We start from the raw sequence: 25,260 nt of genomic DNA, 5'->3' as shown, positions 1-25,260 counted from the left end.
ACCAGTCTTCCTCCAGCTACAATTAAGTTTAATTACAATTCTGCTTCCCTAATAAAACAAAACCTCCAGTTTAACTGGCAAGAATTTCCTGGAGAAAGCCAGAATTACACCTGAATCCCTTTTTAACTTTCTTCCCCCACAAATGTATTTTCCTTCCTTGGTTTTGTGGATCTTTCACAGAAGAAATTAAGTATCTGATCCTACAAGCTTACTTAATCCTAGTGCTTAGCACAGAATGTGTGCCATTACAGACCTGTCTCAAACTTATGTACTTGTTCACACTAAAAAGGCTTGCACCTGCTAAAAAATGTGGTTTGTTTGGTTGGGGTGTTTTTCACAGATTTCTGTATGGACAGAAGCAACTCAAATTAACAAAGTCTCATCTCTTGAACAGAAAAGACAACAGACAAATTGTTGAGGAACTTCTGTCAACTCCAAGGAGAGTCATTCATTTACGAATCATATGAAACAAAAAAGCTGCTATAAAGTCCTATTAAAGACATGAAATAAGAAAACTGAAGAAGCACCAAAAGAGCTATTTTCTTTTGTACAGGAATTAAAAAAAAAATCAGTTACACAAAATTGTATGTTGGAAATGGATGAAATAGTTTTAAGCTCTAAACTAAAAATATGAAACAAATGTGCCCCCCTAAACAACAAGGAAAAAGAACATTTCAGGTTTTCTTTAATAGGGGAGATCTGAGTTATGAGGTTGCAGATGGAAGCAAGTCGGGCAGGTTTGGGTAACTAGAGCAAAGGTGGCAGAACAAACTGTCTAGCTAACATATTTCAGTAACAAAGTGTTTCCAAACTCCTTGCATCTTTTGGAGTAGAAACTGTATTCTGAACAAAGCACCCTTTAAAGGCTATACGCTATTTTAAAAAGTTCCGCTAGATCTGATTATGTTTTAAAGTGCCATAAAATTGTACGAAATTAACTTAGGAAAAGGTGTAATATCAATGTAATATCCCTGCAGAATTATATTAAACTTCGTAAAATGTCCAAATAAAATACTGCCTTGTAACTCACTACTATCAAGAAATAAGAGCCAAAAGTAACTGCTATTAACATGCTATCAAACTGTCTCAAAAGACCTTAATGTAACTACTTTCCCTGCCATCTATAACATAGGGGAAGAAGTGAAGAACTGAATCATACAGCCTATATAGTTTTGGGGAAAATCATGATGGTGGCATCGGGTCTACAAACACCTAATTTATTATTCAGGCACTAGATCATCTGACTACTTTATTCAATGAAACTTGAATACAAGTGGGGGGAAAAAGATTAGCTTTCCCTTTCATTCAATTTTGCTTTTGTAATAAAAAAAGCTAAACTTCTTGCAATGTACTAGGCATTCTGGTTGGCACACAGATAATTTTAAAACATCCTTTCTCAAAAACTGAGAGTTCCAGTGACAATGTTAAATCTTTAATTAAAAACTAAAACAAAAAATGTATCTTGTGTATCTGGGACAGGATGCCTAATGTTAATGATACTACATTATAAAATTATAGTCCTTCTGCTCAAATGGAAGTCTGAAGATGATGGATGTTTCATATTATTACAAGAGCAGCATTTTTTCTGTGAGCTGTAACTGAAGTCAAAACAAAGCTCCAAGACGCTTTCACAAGGCACCCAAATACAGATACCTCAAAAGAAAAAGAGAAAATACACACATTACTTATAAATGAATATATGTTGCTTCTTGCTTTTGAGGCTGAAGTGTGTATTACGTGTGTAGTATTATGGTACATTTTTTGAGTAGTGACTTCATCCAACACTCAGAAATGCATTAAAAAGATCAAAAAAACTTTGTGATGATAAATTGCTTGCTGTTTGTCCAAATTAGATATCTGGAATGGAAGAAAAAGAACAACATTGTTCTGGCACTGTTTTATTCCAACCCTTGGCAATAACATGAGAAGCTATAAAAGGAACCTTTGTCACCAACAATCCCCTGATCGTGGGGAGGGGAAAAGGGAAGGGGAGTTTGTTGGTTTTGTTTTGGGTTTTTTTACTAGATTACAATTTTATGCAACATATGGTGGTATTTGCATTGTGTGGTTTTACAGAGGAATATTCTTGTTTGAGTAGAACTACCAACAATCCCACAGGACTATATGTGAGAACCTGAGGATCTCAGTCCAGTCTCCTACTGGTGTTACGTAGTATTAGTTATGTTAATAAGGTGACTAAAGTCAGCCCCATGATAAGAAAGTACAGAACCAGACTTAAAATCTCTAACAAAAATAACATGGAAGACATTACCTCTAGCTGCTTAATGGCAAAAGGAGAACCATCTTGCTTTAATTTTTTAACAATTTCTTCCATACTGTTTGCTGAAAAAAGACTATAAGAAAAAAAAAGTTAATAAATGAACGAACTGCTTCAGCCTTCCCTATGAAGCACTAGCAACACAGAAATTAGAAACAGAGCGTAACCAGATGATTTGGCTTTTCTTAGCAATGTGATCCCTGTCGTTCTAAGTAATTCAGTTGACAGACATTTCCTCTTCCTTTACAAATCTTTAGCATTTCATAAACCTCATTTACAAACTCTGATATTTATCCAGAAACTTTAATTACTACCATCAGTCTTACCTATATTTTTATAACACATGAAATCAATAGCTATCAGCTCCATTCTACTGGTTTGGTGTCAACATTTTTTGTCTCTAAACTTAGTTACTGCCATCCTTCTTCAAGAGTTTTAGCTGCTTATCACTCTCACTTATTTCCCCTTCCCTTTCTGATACACAGAAGTTCCAAAGAATCATATAAATGGCCTTATGCCAATGAGCAGAAATGTGCTACATAACATTTCTTGGCCAACTGAACAATTACTCTCACAAATTTCCACCCAATTTCTATAGAAAATATTCATTTTAACGTGCCATAGGGTAGTTCCTTAATATAATGGTGTATGAATCGGGCAAATATGCTCGACTATTTAATATACTGACATGTGAAATATTTAATGAGCTTCAGATAAAGCTCCCTGAAGACAAAAAAGTTTAAATTACTAACCTGAATGTGATATCTATCACCTTATCTGTGGAACACTGATACTGTTACTGAATTTAACTTCATGTTCTCCATCCAAAACAAAAAAAGAGAAGGAAGATTGCTGAATACCTGTTAATCTTGTCCATATGTTCATCAAGTACAAACTGCTTTTCTTGATCAACTTTGCTCTATTTAAAAAGCAAATACATATTTTACTTGATTACTTTAGACTGAAAAGTTTATCAGTATTAAAACATTTCAATGACTTGTGTTACAGAAATATCATAAATGAACATTTAATATTCACAAGACACTGACATTTTTAATGAATTACAATTTCATGGTGTGTATAAAGGAACTTGTCACTTGATCTTGTAAATGTTAAAGATGTCACCTCATAATGCAGTGCTTGCTCCGAGCTGCTGTGTATGCATATTTGGGTAGTTATCTTGTACACAAGTAATCGTGGTTATTCTATCAAGACACTTCTATCAAATACACTAAGAAAGCCAGTGTAGGTAAATCTACTCAAAAACATGGGAATATTTAAAAAAAAAGTTTTTCTTAAAAAATACACAGGCATGTATACATGTATTTTAAAAAAACAACAATAAAAAATTGATTTCCTTATTTTTTATCGCTCATTTTGCAAAATTTTATTTAGACAACTAAAGAGTGTGAATGATCTGTTGGTCTTATGTGGAAAGGCTGTCAAATGTTTCCTATCTTCTGGCATTAAGGGGTTTAGGACATAAGCAGAAGTTTCAGTAACAGCAGCTGAAGCTGTGAAAGGTTCCCTGTCATTTCAGCTTTAACTGAAAATACACAGCTTCCTTTTCCATTCTGTGTCATCTTGTAAAGCAGTATAGTGCAAGATATAATCACCCTTCTTTCATAGCTTTCTCTATTGTAAAAGTAATCAGTACTACTATGTAAATTAGCTTATCCCATTTATTTTTGTAATTAATCTTTATATATAAACTTGGCAATTCCAAACCAGAAACAAGAGTAGACACTGCTCAGTTTAAAGCCAAACAATGGGGGAGTAATACTCAGATTGACTGAATACACTGAATTTTGATCTGAATCCAGAAGTTTCCTTATTTTTTTTTTGAAATAAAATTACAATACACATCAAAACAGCTAAAATAGCCATGAATAAACTGATTGTAAAGGCCAAATCTGTTATTTTCATAGCCATTGTTACATGGGGCTAATACAAATACTAATTATGTATTATCAATACAGTTACATTCACTTCCAAAATCACAACACAGAACTATGGGTTTGTCCACTGGGAAAACAGCACATTCCTCCCCCTGAAAATATTGCTTTAAGACCTCAGTTCTTTCCCTACAATGTATCTGCACTCTGCTAATACCTATGCTATTGATAACTGCTGTGCTTATTCAGTGTCTTTCAATTACCTCAAGGGTGCAAACACGCTAAATATTTGAGAAATTAAAGGAACAACTCGAGCCTTTAAATTCAGGTTTCAAATCTGGACTGCAGATGGTCTGCATCAAAATAATGCTAAAATTTACATTAAATGTGTCAAGCTGGCAAAATATTTCTTCAGGTCGATAAAGGGAAAGTTTCTGGGATGTAAATACAACATCTACTTCCAAGTGAGCAGTGTAGCATTTAATAACTGACACTATAACTTCTGCAGCCTCTGGACTACACCAGTAGTTCTGTCCCTGTTGTTCGGGTTTGTCAGAATTGTTGAATTTCAGGCTAACTCCCCAGCTTATACTTGTCATCATGTCCCACTCCTAGGCTATCTATTTTGCCTTCTGCAAAATGTGCTAGAAATCCAAGAATAACAGGGAAAAAAATAAGCAGCAATGTATTTTCTGCATCATCATGCTACTGGCTGCAAACTTGCACACATAGGAGAGCAAGCTGATCACAATGGGAATTTGAGGAGTATCCAAAATGAATAAAAAGTGAAGAAAGACTTTTAAATTTTAATTTTGACCACTGTAGGCATTAATGCTTCAAATTAGTAATTTATACACTGCAAAGAGTTTGGAAACCCACCATTTTTTAACTATAAAATGATCAGTAGCATGCATAAAAAGATTTTGTATTTACATGTATTTCCCGCATGATGTACTTGTCTCTAAATTGGAGAAACATGGATGTGATGGATAGACCACTCAGTAGATCAGGAATTGGCTGGATGGTCAAACTCAAAGAGTCATGGTCAACTGCTTGATGTCTGAGTGGAGACCAGTGATGAGTGGCATCGCTCAAGGGCTGGTATTGGGACAGCTGCTGTTTAACATCTTTGTTGGCAACATAGTCAGTGGGATCGAGCACACCCTCAGCAAGTTTGCTGACAACACCAAGCTGTGTGGTGTGGTTGACACGCTGGAGGGAAGGGATGCCATCCAGAGGGACCCTGACAGATTTGAGAGGTAGGCCTGTGCAAACCTCATGAAGTCCAACAAAGCCAAGTGCAAGGTTCCTACACCTGGATCGGGGCAATCACAAGCACAGATACAGGCTGGGGGTTGAGTGGATCAAGAGCAGCCCTGCGGAGAAGGGCTTGAGGGTGCTGGTAGATGAAAGACTGAATACAAGCCAGCAACATGCACTTGCAGCCCAGAAAGCTGATCGCATCCTTGGCTGCGTCAGAAGCAGCGTGGTCAGCAGGTCAGGGGAGGTGATTCTCCCCCTCTACTCTGCCCCGGTGAGACCCCACCTGCAGTGCTGTGTCCAGCTCTGGGGCCCCCGGCACAAGGAAGACATAGACCTGCTCCAGCAGGTCCAGAGGAGGGCCACCAAGATGATCAGGCAGCCTTCCAGTACTTAAAGAGGGCCTACAGGAAAATGGGGAGGGACTCTTTATCCAGTTATCAGGGCATGTAGTGACAGGACGAGGGGTAATGGTTTCAAACTGAAAGAGGGGAGATTTAGATTAGATATTAGGAAGAAATTCTTTCCTGTGAGGGCAGTGAGTCACTGGCATAGGTTGCCCAGAGAAGCTGTGGCTGCCCCCTCCCTGGCAGTATTCAAGGCCAGGTTGGATGTGGCTTGGAGCGACCTGGTCTGGTGGAAGGTGTCCCTGCCCATGGCAGGGGGGCTGGAACTGGATGAGCTTTAAGGTCCCTTCCAAACCATTCTATGATATTTAACAATTCTGCTTGATTTCAGTAACTGATCAAATTACCTTCACATGGTAAGAGTTCAGTAAGTCTGCAATATTTTCTGTTGAAGGGGATTTCAGTGCTATCAGGTCTTTCTCTAAGGCAGGTATCTATCAAAAATAAGATTTAATTAAAAGTAAGCAAAACAAAATGTACTTCTTGGATTATTACTACTACAGTAATAGTACTATATGGTATATATGTATATAAACACACACCCCACCCCTCCAAATTTTGGACAGATCTTAAAGAGGTACTAAGGAGCCAGAGTTCACTTTTCAGTGTTGAACCATCTGGATTTAATTATGGCTGAAGTCATCAGCAAAGAACTTTGCTTCCCAAGCAGACCCCCAGTGCAGTGCTACAGCTGTAGCAGGGAGAGCCAGCCTACAGCAGTCTGAGAGGAGAGAGCAGGAGCCTGGCAACCATGCTATGCTCAAAATAGTATTGAAATAGCTCCACAATGACAGTTGTGGGTCTTTACAGAGAAGGGAAAGAAACTCATTGTTTCTCCTTCACTTATGTCCATGCAAGTTACTACAACATGACTCTGACTTTATCAAATATGTTAATTTTTACACTTTCTTAGAGCCACTGTAAGAAACCAATAGGTATCTGTAAAGGAGACTGATAAAGAACACAATAATGCAGTGTTACCTAGATTAGAAACTTCGCAGTTTTAAAAATAATCTCTAATTTCAGACACTGTTATCTAAATTGTACATTTTTTCAAGTAACTTCAATTATGCTCAGTAAATCATGCCCTTCAACAGTAGAATCATGAAGGCAGCAACATTTGCTCCCTCTTCCAAGCAAAACTGTCACTAGCTGGCAAGTGTTACATGACAGCTTGAGATCCCTGTTCACAGTGCATGGCCAGCTAGTATAATTGTGCCTCTGCATACACGCAAGTTGGTAAAAGTATATTGTTGTGCTACGCGACTCAAACTTGTCATTATGGCTGTAGGCTGTGCCCTTGCTAGCACTGTTTAGCAGCTTACCTTTTCAGATTCTACAAAATGTGTAGCGATGCCAACTTTTAGTACATCTCTTCCTTTCAGCCTAAATCCTGTCAGTGCAAGGTAATAGCCAATCTTTCCTGATAGTCTTGGCAAGAAATACCCTCCACCTACATCAGGAAAAAGGCCTGTAATAAAACAAAAAAAAAAATCATGCATGCAACTGATTCAAATCTGTTTCTTTTTGTCTCACTTTCATTTCCCTGACTTAGGCACGGCTGTCTTGCCCAAGTTTTTCCTTGGCTTGATCTGTCATCAAAACCCTTCATAAAAGCAAACTCTTGAACATCTTTCGAACTGTATCCTTTCCACTGGTACATAATTTACAAATGCATACCAGACAATAATGTTCATTCTATTTGCCAACAACCTGAGACATTTTTAGATGCCTGAAGAATCAAGCGTTCTCTCACAAAAAAACCAGAAGTGACACAAAGAATTATGAAATAATTTGTGAAAACTCACACTGGATGCTGCTTTTTTTCTCTGAAACCTTTTATTACGATAAAAATATCAAACAATGATGAAGTGCCTCTTGCGTAGCTAAGTTTGAACAAATTTTGGGGCTCAGAATTCATTAAGAGATTAATGATATTGCCAGGGTCTTCCTGAAGGTGGGGGCATGAGATGGTGGCCTAATACCTGGCTTTTCGACAAGGCTATGACTAACCTGCAATTTAAAAAGATTATAAAACTTCCCAGTTTAGTGACTGTCTTACATTTATATTTTTGTTTAAATCTAGAGTAGGGTAATTTTTAAAAATTCAAAACTGTGAATAAAATTTAAAAGACTTTTAAAAGTTGTAATTGAAAAATATGTAACTACTTTTATCAAAGTTTAAATATCTAAAATCATCACTTGGTCAGTATCTACCTTATTCTGTTATATTCATTAATAACCTACAAAATAAATTCAAACACTTTTTGTAACTTTTAACATACTTAAACTTAGCTATATCAATCTCAGAAATCAAAATGGGAAGAAGCAGTGTCCAGTTACTACTTCGTAATAATTGCCAATGATGCATTCACGAAACTGAAAGTCTTTTGGAGAAATTAAAGGTGTGGTGGTTTTTTTTCACTTTGACAGAATAAGTGAAGCATGAAAATAAATGAAAAAGAACACAAATGAGCAGTAAGAAACTCAGAAAACACTTGCCAAAGCAGAGATATTGTCTTGGTTTGAAAGACAGGTGTCTGTGGAGGAAGGCAGGAGCCTCCCTTGAAATGGAAAGTGCAACCCCCTTCCCTCCAAATTATTATAATTTTGAAATTAACAGGCCTTCAGGCAAAGATATGGGGAATAGGAATAACAGTTCTTTACTTATATATATATATATAACACAAGGCAGGGAAAAACAAACAACCCACTGGTTTACACTGACAGAGTCAGAAATACAACCTGACACCCTGTTAGGGTGGCAGTAGCAGTCCGATAAGATGATGGCTGCAGTCCTCCTGAAGCGATGGGTGTAGTTCTGTGGAAGCAGCAATCAGGTAAAAGAGTCTGGTCTTCCTCCGAAGGTCCAGTGGTAGGTAGGTAGCTCTTGTCCTCTGGAACTCCAGTGGGGGGGGAAAACTCGTCGGGGAATCCAGTGGAAGAAGGCTGCTAAGGTGTTCGAGATCTCAGTTTTTATTTGGCATGGACTGCTTGGCTCCTTCCCCCCCCCCCCCCCCCCCGGGAGGAGCATCTCACAATGGGATGGGGAGTCGTGAGGCAGTTCCTTGATGGGCCATTAACAGGAGATAGTCCAGGAGCGAGTTATCGATGGGTCAGGCGATTAAGGCGTTGTTGTGCCCATTAACAGCAGATAGTCCAGAGGGGGGAGGGCAGGGAGCACCGCCCCACCTGGTCTCAACAGCTCCTGAAGATGGTAATAGAATACTTTTTTTTTTCCTTTTGGCACATTTTACACTGTAACCTAGGACATAATCCACCCCTTATTCTATTACCATCTACACCATACCCAACTCAATGCCCCCTTACAGATACATATGTACATATATACACAATGAAACCTTACACAGAGTTCTCACTTAAAATTAGGTCTCCTTGTGGTACACAATGGGTTTCCCCATTTTTCTGCATTACCCACCAAGTGTAACCAGGTCCTTGAGCAAAAACAACCCCACGGAGGGGTGTGCCGTTGCCTGATGTGGGATTAATCCAAACAGTCTTTCCTAACATACCTCTCGTGTACCACAGGGAATTTATCTCCGTCCACTGTGTGCAAGGGTCCAGACTGGGCGGGACCAGCTCGATTGATGGACCCTCGGGTATTGACCATCCAGGTGGCCTTTGCTAAGTTCAGTTCCCAATTTTTGAAAGTCTCCCCTCCAAGTGCTTTTAGGGTAGTCTTAAGTAGCCCATTGCACCGTTCAACTTTCCCAGCAGCTGGTGCATGATAAGGGATATGATATATCCATTCGATTCCATGTTCTCTGGCCCAAGTGCTTATGAGGCTGTTCTTGAAATGTGCCCCGTTGTCTGACTCGATTCTCTCAGGGGTGCCATGTCTCCAAAGAACTTGCTTTTCCAGGCCCAAGATGGTGTTCCGGGCAGTAGCATGAGGCACAGGGTAGGTCTCCAGCCACCCAGTGGTTGCTTCCACCATGGTCAGCACATAGCGCTTGCCTTGACAGGTTTGGGGAAGAGTGATGTAGTCAATTTGCCAGGCTTCCCCATACCTGTACTTCGACCATCGTCCACCGTACCACAGAGGCTTCACCCGCTTGGCCTGCTTGATCGCAGCGCAGGTCTCACAGTCTCGGATAACCTGGGAGATACTGTTCATGGTTAGATCCACCCCTCGGTCCCGTGCCCATTTATAAGTGGCCTCTCTGCCTTGATGGCCTGAGGCATCATGGGCCCACTGAGCTAAGAACAACTCTCCTTTACGTTGCCAATCTAAGTCTATCTGGGACACCTCTATTTTTGCAGCCTGATCTACTTGTTCATTGTTATGATGTTCTTCATTAGCCCGACTCCTGGGGACATGAGCATCTACATGACAGACCCTCACAGGTAGCTTCTTTACCCGAGTGGCAATATCTTTCCACTCATCAGCAGCCCAGATTGGTTTTCCCCTACGCTGCCAGTTGGCCTTTTTCCACCTTTCCAGCCAGCCCCACAGAGCGTTGGCTACCATCTACGAATCAGTATAAAGGTAGAGCTTTGGCCACTTCTCTCTTTCAGCAATGTCCAGGGCCAGCTGAACGGCTTTGAGTTCAGCAAGTTGACTTGATCCACCTTCTCCTTCAGTAGCTTGTGCGACCTGTCGTGTGGGGCTCCATACGGCTGCTTTCCACTTCCGGTTCATCCCTACGATGCGACAGGAACCGTCAGTGAAAAGAGCATATCGTGTTTCCTCTGCTGGTAGTTGGTTGTACGGTGGAGCTTCTTCAGCCCGCGTCACTTGTTCCTGCTCCTCTTCGTCAGTGAGGCCAAAGTCTTCACCTTCCGGCCAGTTCGTAATTATCTCCAAAATCCCAGGGCGATTTGGGTTTCCAATACGGGCGCGCTGTGTGATGAGGGCAATCCATTTGCTCCATGTGGCGTCAGTGGCGTGGTGGGTGGAAGGAACCTTTCCTTTAAACATCCACCCCAGCACCGGTAGTCGGGGTGCCAGGAGGAGTTGTGCTTCCGTGCCAATCACTTCCGAGGCGGCTTGGACTCCTTCATAGGCTGCTAGGATTTCCTTCTCTGTGGGAGTGTAGTTGGCCTCAGACCCTCTATAACTTCGACTCCAGAATCCCAGTGGTCGGCCACGAGTCTCTCCAGGGACCTTCTGCCAAAGGCTCCAGGACAAACCATTGTTCCCGGCCGCAGAGTAGAGCACATTCGTCACCTCTGGTCCCATCCTGACTGGGCCAAGGGCTAGCACACGAGCGATCTCCTGCTTGATTTGGGTAAAAGCTTGTTGCTGTTCAGGGCCCCAGTGGAAATCGTTCTTCTTGCAGGTAACTAGGTACAGAGGGCTTACAATCTGGCTGTACTCGGGAATGTGCATTCTCCAAAAACCTATGGCGCCTAGGAAAGCCTGTGTTTCCTTCTTGCTGGTTGGTGGAGACATCGCAGTGATCTTATTGATGACCTCGGTGGGGATCTGACGCCGTCCGTCTTGCCACTTTACCCCCAGGAACTGGACCTCTCGGGCAGGTCCCTTGACTTTGCTCTTCTTGATGGCAAAACCAGCTTCCAGGAGAATCTGGATGATCTTCTCTCCTTTCCCAAATACTTCCTTTGCTGTGTTCCCCCACACAATGATGTCATCGATGTACTGCAGATGTTCCGGAGCTTCACCCTTTTCCAGTGCAGCCTGGATCAGTCCATGGCAGATGGTGGGACTGTGCTTCCACCCCTGGGGCAGTCGGTTCCAGGTGTACTGTACACCCCTCCAGGTGAAGGCAAACTGAGGACTGCATTCTGCTGCCAGAGGAATGGAGAAAAAAGCATTGGCAATGTCAATAGTGGCATACCACTTTGCTGCCTTGGACTCCAGCTCGTACTGGAGTTCCAGCATGTCCGGCACGGCAGCGCTCAACGGTGGAGTCACTTCATTCAAGCCACGATAGTCCACAGTCAATCTCCATTCTCCGTCAGACTTGCGCACAGGCCAAATGGGGCTGTTGAAGGGTGAGTGGGTCTTGCTGACCACCCCTTGACTCTCCAGCTCGCGGATCATTTTGTGGATGGGGATCACGGCATCTCGATTTGTCCGATACTGCCGGCGGTGCACTGTCAAGGTGGCAATTGGCACTTGTTGCTCTTCCACCTTCAAGAGTCCTACTGCAGATGGGTTTTCTGATAGTCCGGGCAAGGTGTTCAATTGCCTAATGCTCTCTGCCTCCACAGCAGCTATCCCAAATGCCCACCTGAGACCTTTTGGGTCCTTGTAATAGCCGTTCCGGAGGAAGTCTATGCCCAGAATACACGGGGCCTCTGGGCCAGTCACAATCGGATGTTTCTGCCACTCCTTCCCAGTAAGGCTCACCTCGGCTTCCAACAGAGTCAACTGCTGCGATCCCCCCGTTACCCCGGCAATGGAAACAGGTTCTGCCCCCACATGTCCCGATGGCATTAGGGTACACTGCGCACCAGTATCAACTAACACTTTGTATTTTTGTGGCTCTGACGTGCCAGGCCATTGGATCCACACCGTCCAAAATATCCGGTTTTCCCGTGCCTCTCCCTAGCTAGAGGCAGGGCCCCTCTAGCACTGGTTTTTATTTCCTTCCTGGACATACATACTAGAGGTTCCTTCAAGGGGATCTGTCGGATCGTCCTCCCTTCTGTAATATCTGGCAGCTCGGTCCTGGGAGGTTGAGGCTACCTTCACTTTAGTGTTACTCCCCCGGTTAGTGTTTCCCTCCTTGAGTTGACGCACGCGTGCTGCCAGGACAGAAGTGGGTTTCCCATCCCACCTTCCCATGTCTTCCCCATGGTCGCGCAGGAAGTACCATAGCTCAGCTCGTGGGGTGTACCCTCGCCCTCTAGCTGGGGGACGCTGGGCTCCGACTTTGGGGCCTGTGACTTGTACCGGTGCCAAATGGGAACTGCTCCTCCTCACCTCCTCCTTTATTTCCCTCATCTCCTCTTGTAGGCTCTTAATCACAGCAGAAACGTTAGCCTGCATTGGGCCATTGATCATGCTTTCAAAATTTCTAAGCTTGCTCGTGACAGAACCCACTGTCTCTCGGTCGTTATCTGCATTAATCATTGCAATGAAGGTGAAGTATTGAGATGGCCCTAGATTTGCCAGATTCCACAACATTTGCCCTGTGCACCTGACTTTGTCAGGGTCATTACCATGCTGTCCATCCCTCCCAAAGAGTACCTCCAATACTGCCACTTCTCTCAGCTGTTGGATCCCTTCCTCAAGGGTCTTCCAGCGCATTCTGTGATGGTGCTCCTGCATTCTCTCTCTGTGGACAAACCTCTCTCTCACACTCATTAAAAGCCGCTCCCAGAGGGAAAGGGTCCCTGGCTCCCTTACAAATACCAGATTGACACCTGAGTCCTGAGTCAAGGGTCCCAAATTCCTTGCCTCACTGCCATCCAGTTGCACACCTGTACCCATAAGATCCCAGACCCGAAGTAACCAGGTTGTAAAAGCCTCACGCCCCCGCCGTACGATGTCTTTGTGCAGATTACGGAGACTGTCGTACGTCAGGGACTCGGTGATTATCTCAACCACTGGCTTGCCTGCAGGTTCTGAGGGCCCTCCTTTCTTAACTGGGCGCTCTGATTTCATCTTCGATTTCCTCGTTTCCACAGGAGCGACTGCTGCTGGCTGACTGCCCTTGCGTTTCAGCTGGAACCTGGACGGTTGTAACGTCTGTGGGTTCTACTGCTGCACTATTAGACTCTCCCTCTTCGAGGCAGGAGGAGGGTTTCCCAGCAGCTGAGAGAATGCACTCCTTCAGCATCTGGCCCATCTCACGTATCTCCTTCACCCAATCCGGGTGGTTCGTTTCTGATGTGAGCTGTGAGGCAGGGTCAGGTTCTGGAGCAGCATTCCTAGTCAGGGTGGTTATCCAAGTCAATCTCCCCTGATCTCTGAATACTGAATAAAACAGGACTATCAGCAACACCAGCCACTGTATGATATCATTAGCACTTAGGGAAGATCTGAATCCTTCAAAAACTGGTGGAGTAGACCCAAAGAGCTGGGTTAAGGGTTGGGAGAAAGTTTCTCCCGGTGTCATTTCCTCACAGTAGGTACCATTATTAAAGTAACCCCAAAAACATACAGTTAGTGTGTGATAGCTCTGAATCCATGTGCCCGCCTTCCAGAGGAAGTTAATAAGCCATGAATTCCTCACCTTATTAATCCATAAAACAAACTGGATAACAGTCACAGTAGCCTTAGTTATAGGACCCATGTTTAGATAAGGGCCTGCAAATGGGAGAAATACAGCTACCACCACATGCCACACGAACCAGGATAAGCTAGCCCACATGATGCCACCTAACGAGGAATCTATATCCAACGCACAAGAACCGTTATTTCTTTTATCTCTCGATGCCCTCGAGCCCCACGTTGGGCGCCAAAATCTGTCTTGGTTCAAAAGACAGGTGTCTGTGGAGGAAGGCAGGAGCCTCCCTTGAAATGGAAAGTGCAACCCCCTTCCCTCCAAATTATTATAATTTTGAAATTAACGGGCCTTCAGGCAAAGATATGGGGAATAGGAATAACAGTTCTTTACTTATATATATATATATAACACAAGGCAGGGAAAAACAAACAACCCACTGGTTTACACTGACAGAGTCAGAAATACAACCTGACACCCTGTTAGGGTGGCAGTAGCAGTCCGATAAGATGCTGGCTGCAGTCCTCCTGAAGCGATGGATGTAGTTCTGTTGAAGCAGCTATCAGGTAAAAGAGTCTGGTCTTCCTCCGAAGGTCCAGTGGTAGGTAGGTAGCTCTTGTCCTCTGGAACTCCAGTGGGGGGAAAAGCTCCTCTGGGAATCCAGTGGAAGAAAGGCTGCTAGGGTGTTCAAAATTTCCGTTTTTATTTGGCATGGACTACTTGGCTCCTTCCCCCCCCTCCCCGGGCGGAGCATCTCACAATGGGATGGGGAGTCGTGAGGCAGCTCCTTGATGGGCCGTTAACAGGAGATAGTCCAGGAGCGAGTTATCGATGGGTCAGGCGATAAGGCATTGTTGTGCCCATTAGCAGGAGATAGTCCAGAGGGGGGAGGCAGGGAGCACCGCCCCACCTGGTCTCAACAGCTCCTGAAGATGGTAATAGAATACTTTTTTTTTTCCTTTTGGCACATTTTACACTGTAACCTAGGACAGATATTAACTGGGAAGTTTGAGAGGTACATAAGGAGTTTAAATGTGGTTCTGACTAAAGGTGGTAATTTTTCACTCACAGGTAATTGCTTTCAGTCACAGAAGAGTCAATGTATGTATTATAGAAGGATTCTATTAGAAGTATTTTAAAATGTGCAAAATTAGTGGTCCCTGAATATTCCTCCCCCTTGTATGGAATCAAGGGGAGGTTTCTTTCAGACAGCTTCTCTTCAGTGTTTTCCTCTTCTCAGTAATCTTTAAAGTTCATCACTGCCTTATGTTCTCACCCATCTCTCAACTTCTCCTCTGGTTCCCTCTTGGTACTCCCATAGCTCTGCTGCATCTAATATATCAAAAAATTGTTTTTAGGAGCCACTTCGTATCAGTTATGGTTGTAGTATTCTATTCCCATTCGCCCTGTGTGTGTTGCCATTAACTGATTTATTCCTCATCCCACAGGCTACTGAGACGTACCGTTCTTCTCCTAAAATGCTGAATGTCTTGCTGGCGCCCTTTAAAAGCCCTAAGCTGTATTAACCCTAATTCATCACTTACCTTCTTTTGCATCTGTACGCACTTTCTGAACAGTCTGCTCTGCATTTTACCTTCTCAGTTTGAGCCACCATATCTATAAAGTTGATGCCAAACTGTAATTTAGTTTTTTGATTCTATTCATCTATCTCCCCTTGGATATCCTACTACTGAAAAAAATCCCTCATTTCAAAATGAAACATCTCTTAAAAATGCCCTCCAAATCACAAAGTCAGTTACATTATTCTCCCCATCCACGAGGACTGCAACAGCAACAACCTCTTCCTCTTTGCTGTAATTAAAATACCAATGCTGAAGTACTTCTCCCCATGCTGCACCAAGTTTCCAGAGGAAAAGCCATCTTCCTATTGGGATCTATAGGGCCCTTCCACATGGCCAGACACAGGGCAATTAGTTCTAAATAAAACTGTGAAGTTGATTAGCTTAAGTTGCTTTAGAGGTGAATAAAACTAAACTGAATGAAGGTTTCTTTAATTATTAAGGAATTTACAAACAGGATTAGTGAAGATGTAACTAATCCACTTTAAACTTACTTGGTTGCATAACTGTAGTCTGCTATAGCTGCTGATGTATGCTTTTCAAGGTCCCTGTCTTCCTTACTTACAATTTTACTCCTCTTGTCCCTGTTCTACATACTCTTCTTAATTCTCTCAATAATGTGTCCCATATGTTTCTGTTTGCTACTGGGTTTCTCCGAATGTATTCCATATACTTGGGGTCTTTTTTCCCTTTTGATAGCATTTACCAATTATTTCTTAAATCCCTACTTAAATAAGAACTGAATGTCTGCTGGGCTGACCAGGCTAAAAGTAATGCTGACTTGTAGTCAGTGCTCCGAGACAGATAGAACACACTTCACTGTAATCCCAACTGTGAAACTTCCGCAGTTGCCAGGCATAAGATACAGGTAGTGCTACTACATTCCTACCTTATCTTGCAGAGGTGGTTGGACCTTTATTAGTAAATTACTTAAAGAAAGCTGAAAACTTAGAGGGATATAGAAGAAAGTGTCTACTATTATTAAAACATCACCTTAAAGCCCATCTCTTACAAAATACGTTAATCTTTTGTTCTTTCCAACAGTGGTTTTTCCACACCCTCCTACACATAAGCTGCTTTCCAGTGCTTTATCTTATCTATGTCTGTTTTAAACTCCTACAGTCTAGAACTGCCTTTTATTTCTATTTGCAAAGTGGCATATCTATCTATATCCTTTTATTTATGGTGGCGTACAAATGCAGAATAATTGTGTGAAAATGTAGCAGCTGCATGAACACTTTGTTTTCATTTCACAAAAAAGGTGTAATGCCTACTGCAATAAGTGAACGTATGAAAAAAATAATACAATATCTAGACAGCTAGACATTTTAAACATACACCACAGAGATCAAAACAGCTAAGCCCTTAAATCCAAACAGATTTCAGTGTTTTTACCTCTAATTGATCCTAAAAGGGTTTTAATTACTCTCTTTCCTAAGTAAGTTCTAAGCTTTTCCGTTACATGTCTTAACAGTATTTTTGTTTAAATAAGTCCTGATCAACACAAGAAATGTACGTAAAGTACACTTTTATTACTGTAAGACTACTCCTATGTTTATCTTTGAAGAAGAAAGTGAAGAAGGCATCTTTATTATTAGAATAACTTTATATGCCAAAGAACCTCTCTGTTGAATTTCAAAACAAAAAAAGTTTCCTTCGAATGGTTTTCCTGTACAACTGATTATAAACCTCAGTAGTTCAGCAAACTCATGTTGTATTAATGCCTGAGCTACTTAGTTTACTAAGTTTTCCATCAGCAAAGAAAAATACTTGGAGGGCTGCAATAGTTTTTGTTTTCCTCATTGCAAACTTATTTGTTCAGAAAAATTAAATTACATTTATCAGCTAGCGGGAACTGGTCTAATATTTTTTTCAGGAGTTAAAATGATAACGAGCTTGCTTACATTTGGGTCATTTATTATGTTTTATTTGACTTGACGCTCACAGCTTATTTAAAATTTTAAGAATTTTAGAATACGTCTTGTGAAATGTTTCATACAGGCTGGCTAGCAATAAACAATAAACAAGATATGTAAGACACCCTTTAAAAATATGAAAAATGCTAGACCTTTCAAGCATCACTAACAGGGGGCACTACAAAAATCCAATCATCAGCTAAGCATGCATTTTAACTTTAGTTGTAATAACAGGTTGGATGGGGCTTTGGGCAACCTGGTCTAGTGGAAGGTGTCCCCGTCCATGGCAGGGAGGTTGGAACTAGTTGGTCTTTAAGGTCCCTTCCAGCCCAAACCATTCTGTGATTGTATGACTTTATTATTTAAAATATTCTCAACAAAAGCAGAATATTATAACTTTTACTGACTTTTCAGAACTCAGTCCTGATTTTTTTTCCACATTATTTCTTAGTTTTAACATTATGTAACTGTTTAGAAATTCTTCTAAGAAAATAGTGGTCACTACTCCTTACAACTAATTCTTTGAGGTGAAACTAAGATTGAACCTAACAGTGCCATGCCTGGTGCCATTTAAGCTGTTTAACCACCAGATAAGGTTCTCTGTTCTGAATAAATGTGTTCAACAGGGCCACATATTACAGACAAGGCTCATTCCCCTGCTTGAGGACATAAAGGTAAGAACAACTGCCATCATCCTTCATCTCCCTTGCTTTGGAAAGATATAGACACTAGAAATTTTGCAGGAGGAATGCAGGATAGGTTTTGAACACTCTTCTTCATAAACATTGTTGATAAGCAGGGAGAAGGGACTTGAACGTTGATGAAAGCACTAATGGAGCACGTGTGCCAGACCATGACAGGTTTAATGTGGATACCTTGTTGGTGCCAGAATTGTCTTGAAGGGAAACATGAATGATTTCACAGGAGGGTTCACTTTAATCTGACTGGCTTTACTTGAGTCATATCACCATCTTCATATAGCTCTGAGGCACATTTCTTTTCTACATTTCATAGTCAACAAAGAAGCTGCAGGATCAAACATCAGAAAACACAAGGTACATCTACTCTAGGTTGTCCTGCTCTGGAAGGGGGTTGGACTAGATGATCTTTTGAGGTCCCTTCCAATCCCTGACATTCTGTGATTCTGTGAAAAAAGATGACACCACTGTGATCTCACCTGCATACAATCTGTGCACAACTGTAATGGGTCTACATTAATAATCTACAAGAAAAGCTGGAATTGCAAAATCTGTCTCATTAACACTGCAGATCAGCTTGTAGTACAGCCAGTTTGGCTCATACTGAGTTCCAAACGTAAAGCTGACATACCTGCCTTGGGATCTTCAGATTTGATCTGTCCACATTTTAGAAAAGACTTAGTCCCTCAGATCTACTTCCATTTCTTAAAAATTGTATTCTGACAGTCTTTGTGTCAGTCTAGATAGACAGTAAACCCCAGGTTAAGGACCTTAATGATCAACCTCCCAGAATACAGATAAGTTTCTATTAATTTAGTAAAAAATACTTTCCATATATGGTCATCTCAAATTCCTTTTAAACATTATTTCATTACTGCCACTGCTTTCAGACAATGACATTTCATCCTGATTACACAAACAGTGAAACTTTAAACATGTAATAATCTGTTAAAATACTTACCTATTGCTGTTTCTGGCATCGCGAACAGTGTCTTTTCTGTAGAAACTCGGAAATGTCCATGGACTGAGAGGCCAACGCCCTATGCATGGAGCACAATCAAAGGACAGTTACAAAATTACCAGTAAAAATAATTATAACCATAATCCCATATAACACTCCTCTTGCTTTGCTCTACAATTAAATAATATTAGATTTACCATGCACATCTCAACAAAGTATTAAAAGGCCTTTTACAGTTCAAACACTAATAAAGCATCATATTACCTTTAAGATTTGGCTGAAAAAGCATTCTATGCTTTAAAAGACTGATGAATCATAGAGAGATTAACTTCAAAACCCCATGAGTGACAGCAACAGAAACGAGTGACCCCATTTTCTCCATTAGACTGCTAAGGGAGTTGACATCCTTTTGCTAATGTTACCCCATCAATAATTTTTGCACATATTTCAAACCATCAACAAAGAAAAGGCAATTCTTATGGAATATACATGAATTGCTAAAAGCTGTAATTAAACTTTTTAAAGCAATAATAATTAACTATTCTTATAATGTGATAATTACCTACTTTATCAATACAGAAGTATCTTAAGCAGGAAAAGCCTTCAGCATTATTGATTAAAATTCAAAGTATGTGGTTAGAAACTCACTTATTTATCCTGGGGACTTTTATTCTCCAAGTCAGAAACAGAATTCACATTTCTAAGTATCTAGCCCTCTTCTCTAGCAGTCCTCCATGATGAGACACTTCCTTCAAGAGCAGAAAAGCTCCTGGTGTTGCCTATCACATTTTCTGATTTAGGCAGTGACCAGCAGCAAGGCGCAATAAAAATATATATTTTCAGTTCACATAAAACTAATCTAATTTCGATAAATTGTTCAAGAGACAAACTGACAGATTTAAAGAAAAATCTTTATCTGACAGTTACTATTATTTAGTAGTAATATATGAAGTAATCAAAAAATATCTGGATGACTGGGCACAATCACAATATATGTGCAAAGGAGTCTCACTTCTCAAAGCTTATCTACATGATACCTGTCAATAGAAACGTGAGATCACAGAACCATAGAACAGTTTGGGTTGGAAGGGACCTTTAAAGCCCATCTAGTCCAACCCCCTGCAGTGAGCAGGGACACCTTTAGCTGGATGAGTTTGCTCAGAGCCCTGTCCAACCTGACCTCCAATGTTTCCAGGGATGGGGCTTCTACCACCTCTCTGGGCAGCCTGTCCCAGTGTTTCACCACCCTCACTGTAAAAAACTTCTGCCTTATATCTAGTCTAAATCTACCCTACCTGGAAACAAAACCCAAGTTAGATCCTACCTGGAGACAAAAGCCTCTACCGAATATTTCACAAGAAATTTCTTCATACAAATATTTTCTCTCTCTTCCTTTCCACTGTTTCAGCTTACTTTCTTTCCTCACTCTTAATTTTCCCTTTGCTTAGTCCTTCTATCCATCCAATTTTTCTACTAAAACAAAGATATCTTAAATATCATTGGCCAGATGAAGTCAGTGTCTAATGAAGATGTAGTAGATTTTTAGGTAACATTTCTAATTGTTTAGATACTAGAAAAATGGTACTTTGTCCAACCAAGGCTACTAGTCTTCACAAACGTCTTCATAGTATTTCATACTTTCCATCAAAACCAGTGGGATTAATTGGGTGATGTTTGCTTGGACCACCATTATATATTTGATAGGCTTTTAAGAAAAGAGTAGAACATAGTAGAACATCTTTTCATTTTACTTATCTACAGAGATCTTTGGCTGAGTTTTACATTAAAATTTTAAAAAGTTATCTCAGTTTAATAAAAATTACATCCATTTCCTCACACCATTCTCATGCATTCTTCCCTGGCCTCTCATGCAATTCTGCCCAGCAAGAAATTAATTGTCACTGCTTCTTCCATTAGGGTGATACGTGACTGAATTTGAAAATCTCTTCAAGTTTTTTCTGTGAAATGAGTATCTGTCACTCTTGGGTTTTAATATAGATGTATGAAGGTTTTAAGATTCCAGTCTAATTTCCAAAGAAATGGACACTTGAGGTAACTGGTTATCACACTCAATTTTATATCCAGAGATGCAGTCAAATTTATACACATGAAGTATTGCTCTTTCGAGGAGGCAAATGGGATTTGAGCAAATATCTGAATCTTATTTGCATAGGATACAATCTTATGTCTCATCCCTTCTCTGTCCTCCAGCCTTTCACTTGAGGAGTGGTCAGAGGCTGTCGATCTGAGCAGCAGCAAGTGCAATGGCCCTGTATTTAATTCTCTTGCAAACGCAAAGCTACATGTAAAGCTGCATTCACTCCTAAACCAGCTCTAGAACCCTTAAATGAAATGGAAATGTGACTTCATCACTTCCAACTTTTTTATATCATAACAGCACATTCCCACTGCATTTGGTAAAGTCTGTTGTTATTTTTATGCATGTTCAGCAATAATGACAACCTTTTTATAAAGATAATGAAATTTTTAAAAAATCATGCCCATTTTGCTCTTTCTAATGCTTAAATTAATTTTCTCTAATGCTATATCTAAGAATACAAACACTATCTATCACAAAGTATTTTTTCTGCCTTATTTTCTAGACAATCGGAAGTTTGTACAAGGACTCAAATTTTCAGCTTGAGTATTAAGTAACAAAGACTAGAGTGTGAACTCCATGAAGAGGGCTTCTCTTCCAAGCTTGTTCTTTTTTATAGTGATAAAAATAACTGTAGAGTTTTAATAATAAGAAGTTGAAAGAGGTAATTTTCTTTTCAAATAAGCAATTAAGTCAGATTTCACATTCTCAAGTGCTTAAACCATAATTGGATTTGTTATCTAGATAGCCTTCAAGTTTTATAGTATAGATAAAAGCTTAATTTCAGATGTATATTTAAAAGACTCAAACTGTATTTTCTTCTTATCAACTATAGAGAAAACGGTGCAAGTACGTCCTTACCTCTTTGAAGATGATTTGTAAATAATCTAATGTTAAGCTAAAATTGGTGGAGAGAAATGAGTTAATGCTTTGAGGGTACAAACCCCAGTAATTTATTAAACTGGTGATCATATGCTTTCGTATGTTTATGTGCGAATTCCCAAATGGTCATCTCAACACACGTATTTAACCTTCTTCATCTAATACAGAGGACAGATGCTTATTACTTTAAGTCTCCTGTGTAAAGAACAAACTCTTCTAGTCAGAAGTCTAAATGCATTCCTCCTCCATTTTTGGATTTTTAATTTTTTTTTTATTTATTTAACTGAAATCTTACACAGCTAGAGTCCCACCTAGGAGGCCCTTCACACTATTAAAATATCTCCAGCTGGGCTACGTTCACTTCACCAAATAGTCCCAGCATTTACACATACAAGTCTTGATGCTATGATGTCTTTATTAAAATACACTATTACCTTCCGCTATTAAGAGTCAAACCTTTCATAATCTTAAAAGAGACACTAAAGCAAATGTCTTCCTTGAGACTTTCCCAAGATACTAGATTGCTATATTGAATCAGGCTTTGGTTTTAATCTAGATAGTTTATCTTAATAATGGCATGAAACCCTTTTTTCCACTGATAGCTGAATGTTTGTATTTTGTAAAGGACACTTAAAGAATGAGACCAGAAGTAAAGGAGTTAAGAAATTAACAGGGAATCAATTTAAACAATCTTTCTGTAGGGTTTATATAGAAATTAATCAAAACATGGATAAGAGCAGAAATGGTGGTCTGACAATGTATTACTGGAAACAAATTGGCTATGAAAGTGTTTGGTTACAAATTACAGATTTATTACTACATGGATATTAAGATATTAATCTTAAAAACAGTGTGTTACAATTTGACTATTAAGCTCAGTGCACCTCAAGGAGGCACATAATATTACAGGCAGTTCAGTCTGAATTTCTTAACAAGCTTCAGAAAAAGCCAGTAGAGTTATCTGAATTTTACTTCCCATACACATGATTTTCTACTCAATGCCATATTTCAAAAGTTATTATGTGACTGGGTATAGAAAATTTACCATTGATTTCCTTTTTTTTTTTCTCATGATGAATACAGAACCTTATTAAAAGTATTTTTCTAATGAAAAACAAGGCACAAATTACTGATAGATGGAGAAATGGCATACAGCTACTATAAGTCTTAAAAGTTAAGTTGTTGCCGGAAGGCTGTATTATCTTAAATTGAGAATGAACTATATTAGTAAATCAGAGAACTCATCACATGTAGGGAAGTTATTAAGAAATTGAGGGCCACCACAACAGAGACTGACATACACAAAATAAATACGCCTTTCCTGAATGACACGTGTAAATATCTGTTCACACACAGAAAAGTAGATCTGTGTCCCAGCAAAACCACAAATCACACTTGTCTATTTACTAAATAACCTAGCTCAGACTGTAAAGGAATCATTGCCTAGGAAAGCATAAGCAACAGAATAAAAGAAACACCAACAGAAAAGGCCTTCAGGAATGTTGCTTGTATCACCTTTGCTAGGTTGATAAAGAATTTTTAGCTGTTCAAGCAAACAATTTTATGACAATACCAATATTCATATCATCTGCAGTTCAAGTCCTGTTGTAAAGTTCACATCCAATGATTACTCTCATTTTTAACTGCATCAGAATACAGTTCGTGGTAAGGCTAGAAGCGCACAAGCAATGTGGCAATCAACAAACTGAACATAACATAACAAAGGGCAAATATATCTGAATACAGATGTGTAAAAATAGCCAAGCAGCAAAAATGTTTTCAAAAGTGTTAGCTGGCAAAGTGAGTGAGTGGAATTGATTCATGAAGCAGCAGGAGCTTATAGCTACGTTAGCTCAAAAATCACGGAAGTAAGAGCATTACCCCCTGCATCCAGACACAGCAAATCTCAAACTGAAAAAAAATTAATCTTCGTTCCTCATTAATGTTACGGACCACTCCAAAGAGTATAATCCATTTTTAGCTATAGATACTAACAGACAAGATGACTTAGGGAGCCAGAGCAATGCAGCATAACAGATCAATCTGGACTAAGAATATCACTTTCTTCAGTTGATGACATAAATCAACTCTATACAAGTATTTTAAAAATATCATTAAGAAACAGTGCTTTTTGTGAACTTTTCAATCATTTAGTGTGGTATTTTAAAACATAAAATTTTAATGTAATATAATTTAAATATAAAATATTAATTTCCACATACTGATTATGTATTAGAGATTCTCAGTCCAAATTCCTACAGACACACAAAAGCACAGTGAGCTGATGGGAGACAGATTATATGTAATAATATCAGATGTTTCAGTCTTGTTCTCCTGATCCCTAATTATTTAAAGAAATTTAATCCAGCTGCATTAATAGTAATGATTTAGGTCAGACTCTTCTTACAGGGAAACTTGGAAAAAAAAATACATAGGCTATTCTGTGCACCATGCTGGTACAGTGAGTGTCCTTTATCAACAGAATTTAGACTGAATTTTTAAAAGCCCTGTTTTGATTTTTCTGCTACCAGCCAAAACTCATCAATGATCTCAAACAGTTTTTACTAGGGTAGTCATCTGCAATAGTCGTATTTTTCCCGCTGTGTGATCCGCAGGGATTGATCTGGTCCTCTGACGGTGAGCACCCATACTAGTGTTGCGGTCCCACCTGGCAGACCGTACGGAAGCCACAGTGGCAATTAAACGCGTGCCTCCGCAGCAGGGATCGAGGGCCTGCCGTTTCATGTCCTCCCTTTCCATGTGCATTGGCTCCTCCAAGGCAAAAAGCAGCAGGTTGAACAGTTTGGTCTCATGGTCCAGCCTGGCCTTCAGACACTGCAGCTCAACAACTATGACGCAAACATAAAAACTTCTACCAAGAATTCCTCCTGATTACTCAGCATTTTCTGAAATAACTAATTTGCAGAATTAAGAATCTTTTGTTTCGTTTTCACTACTGTGTATAACTTTCAGAGACTTACATTTAGTAAGCCTACAAAACTTCCTGGCATCGACAGTTAGCTATGTCTGTTAAAAAATACTCTTCCATGTCACAAGAAGCAGAACTTTTTATGGACACAAGACTTCTGCTGCAACAGAAAGCAAAGAGAAGTTGTAAGAAAACTT

The 25,260-nt window shown here is 40.2% G+C and overlaps 1 protein-coding gene across 2 annotated transcripts in view; it reads right to left on the bottom strand.

Moving 5' to 3' along the window:
* HIBCH (3-hydroxyisobutyryl-CoA hydrolase) overlaps positions 1 to 25,260 on the bottom strand; it is a 55,351-nt gene that overhangs the window by 11,241 nt on the left and 18,850 nt on the right. The window contains exons 7-11 of one of the 2 annotated variants that reach the window (XM_086466300.1): positions 19,155 to 19,233; positions 7,166 to 7,311; positions 6,188 to 6,274; positions 3,139 to 3,197; positions 2,273 to 2,354 (exon numbers count right to left, since the gene is read on the bottom strand). In XM_086466300.1, the coding sequence (XP_086322426.1) occupies positions 2,273 to 2,354; positions 3,139 to 3,197; positions 6,188 to 6,274; positions 7,166 to 7,311; positions 19,155 to 19,233 (453 nt within the window). The remainder of the gene's footprint in view (positions 1 to 2,272; positions 2,355 to 3,138; positions 3,198 to 6,187; positions 6,275 to 7,165; positions 7,312 to 19,154; positions 19,234 to 25,260) is intronic. The other variant, XM_086466301.1, reaches the window with a different exon arrangement.

The sequence above is a fragment of the Leptosomus discolor genome, chromosome 5, assembly GCF_034619465.1.
Source record: "Leptosomus discolor isolate bLepDis1 chromosome 5, bLepDis1.hap2, whole genome shotgun sequence".
In the NCBI taxonomy this organism is placed as follows: Eukaryota; Metazoa; Chordata; class Aves; order Leptosomiformes; family Leptosomidae; genus Leptosomus; species Leptosomus discolor.
Note: the sequence above shows the minus strand (reverse complement) of the source record. Positions and strands in the feature narration are given on the sequence as shown.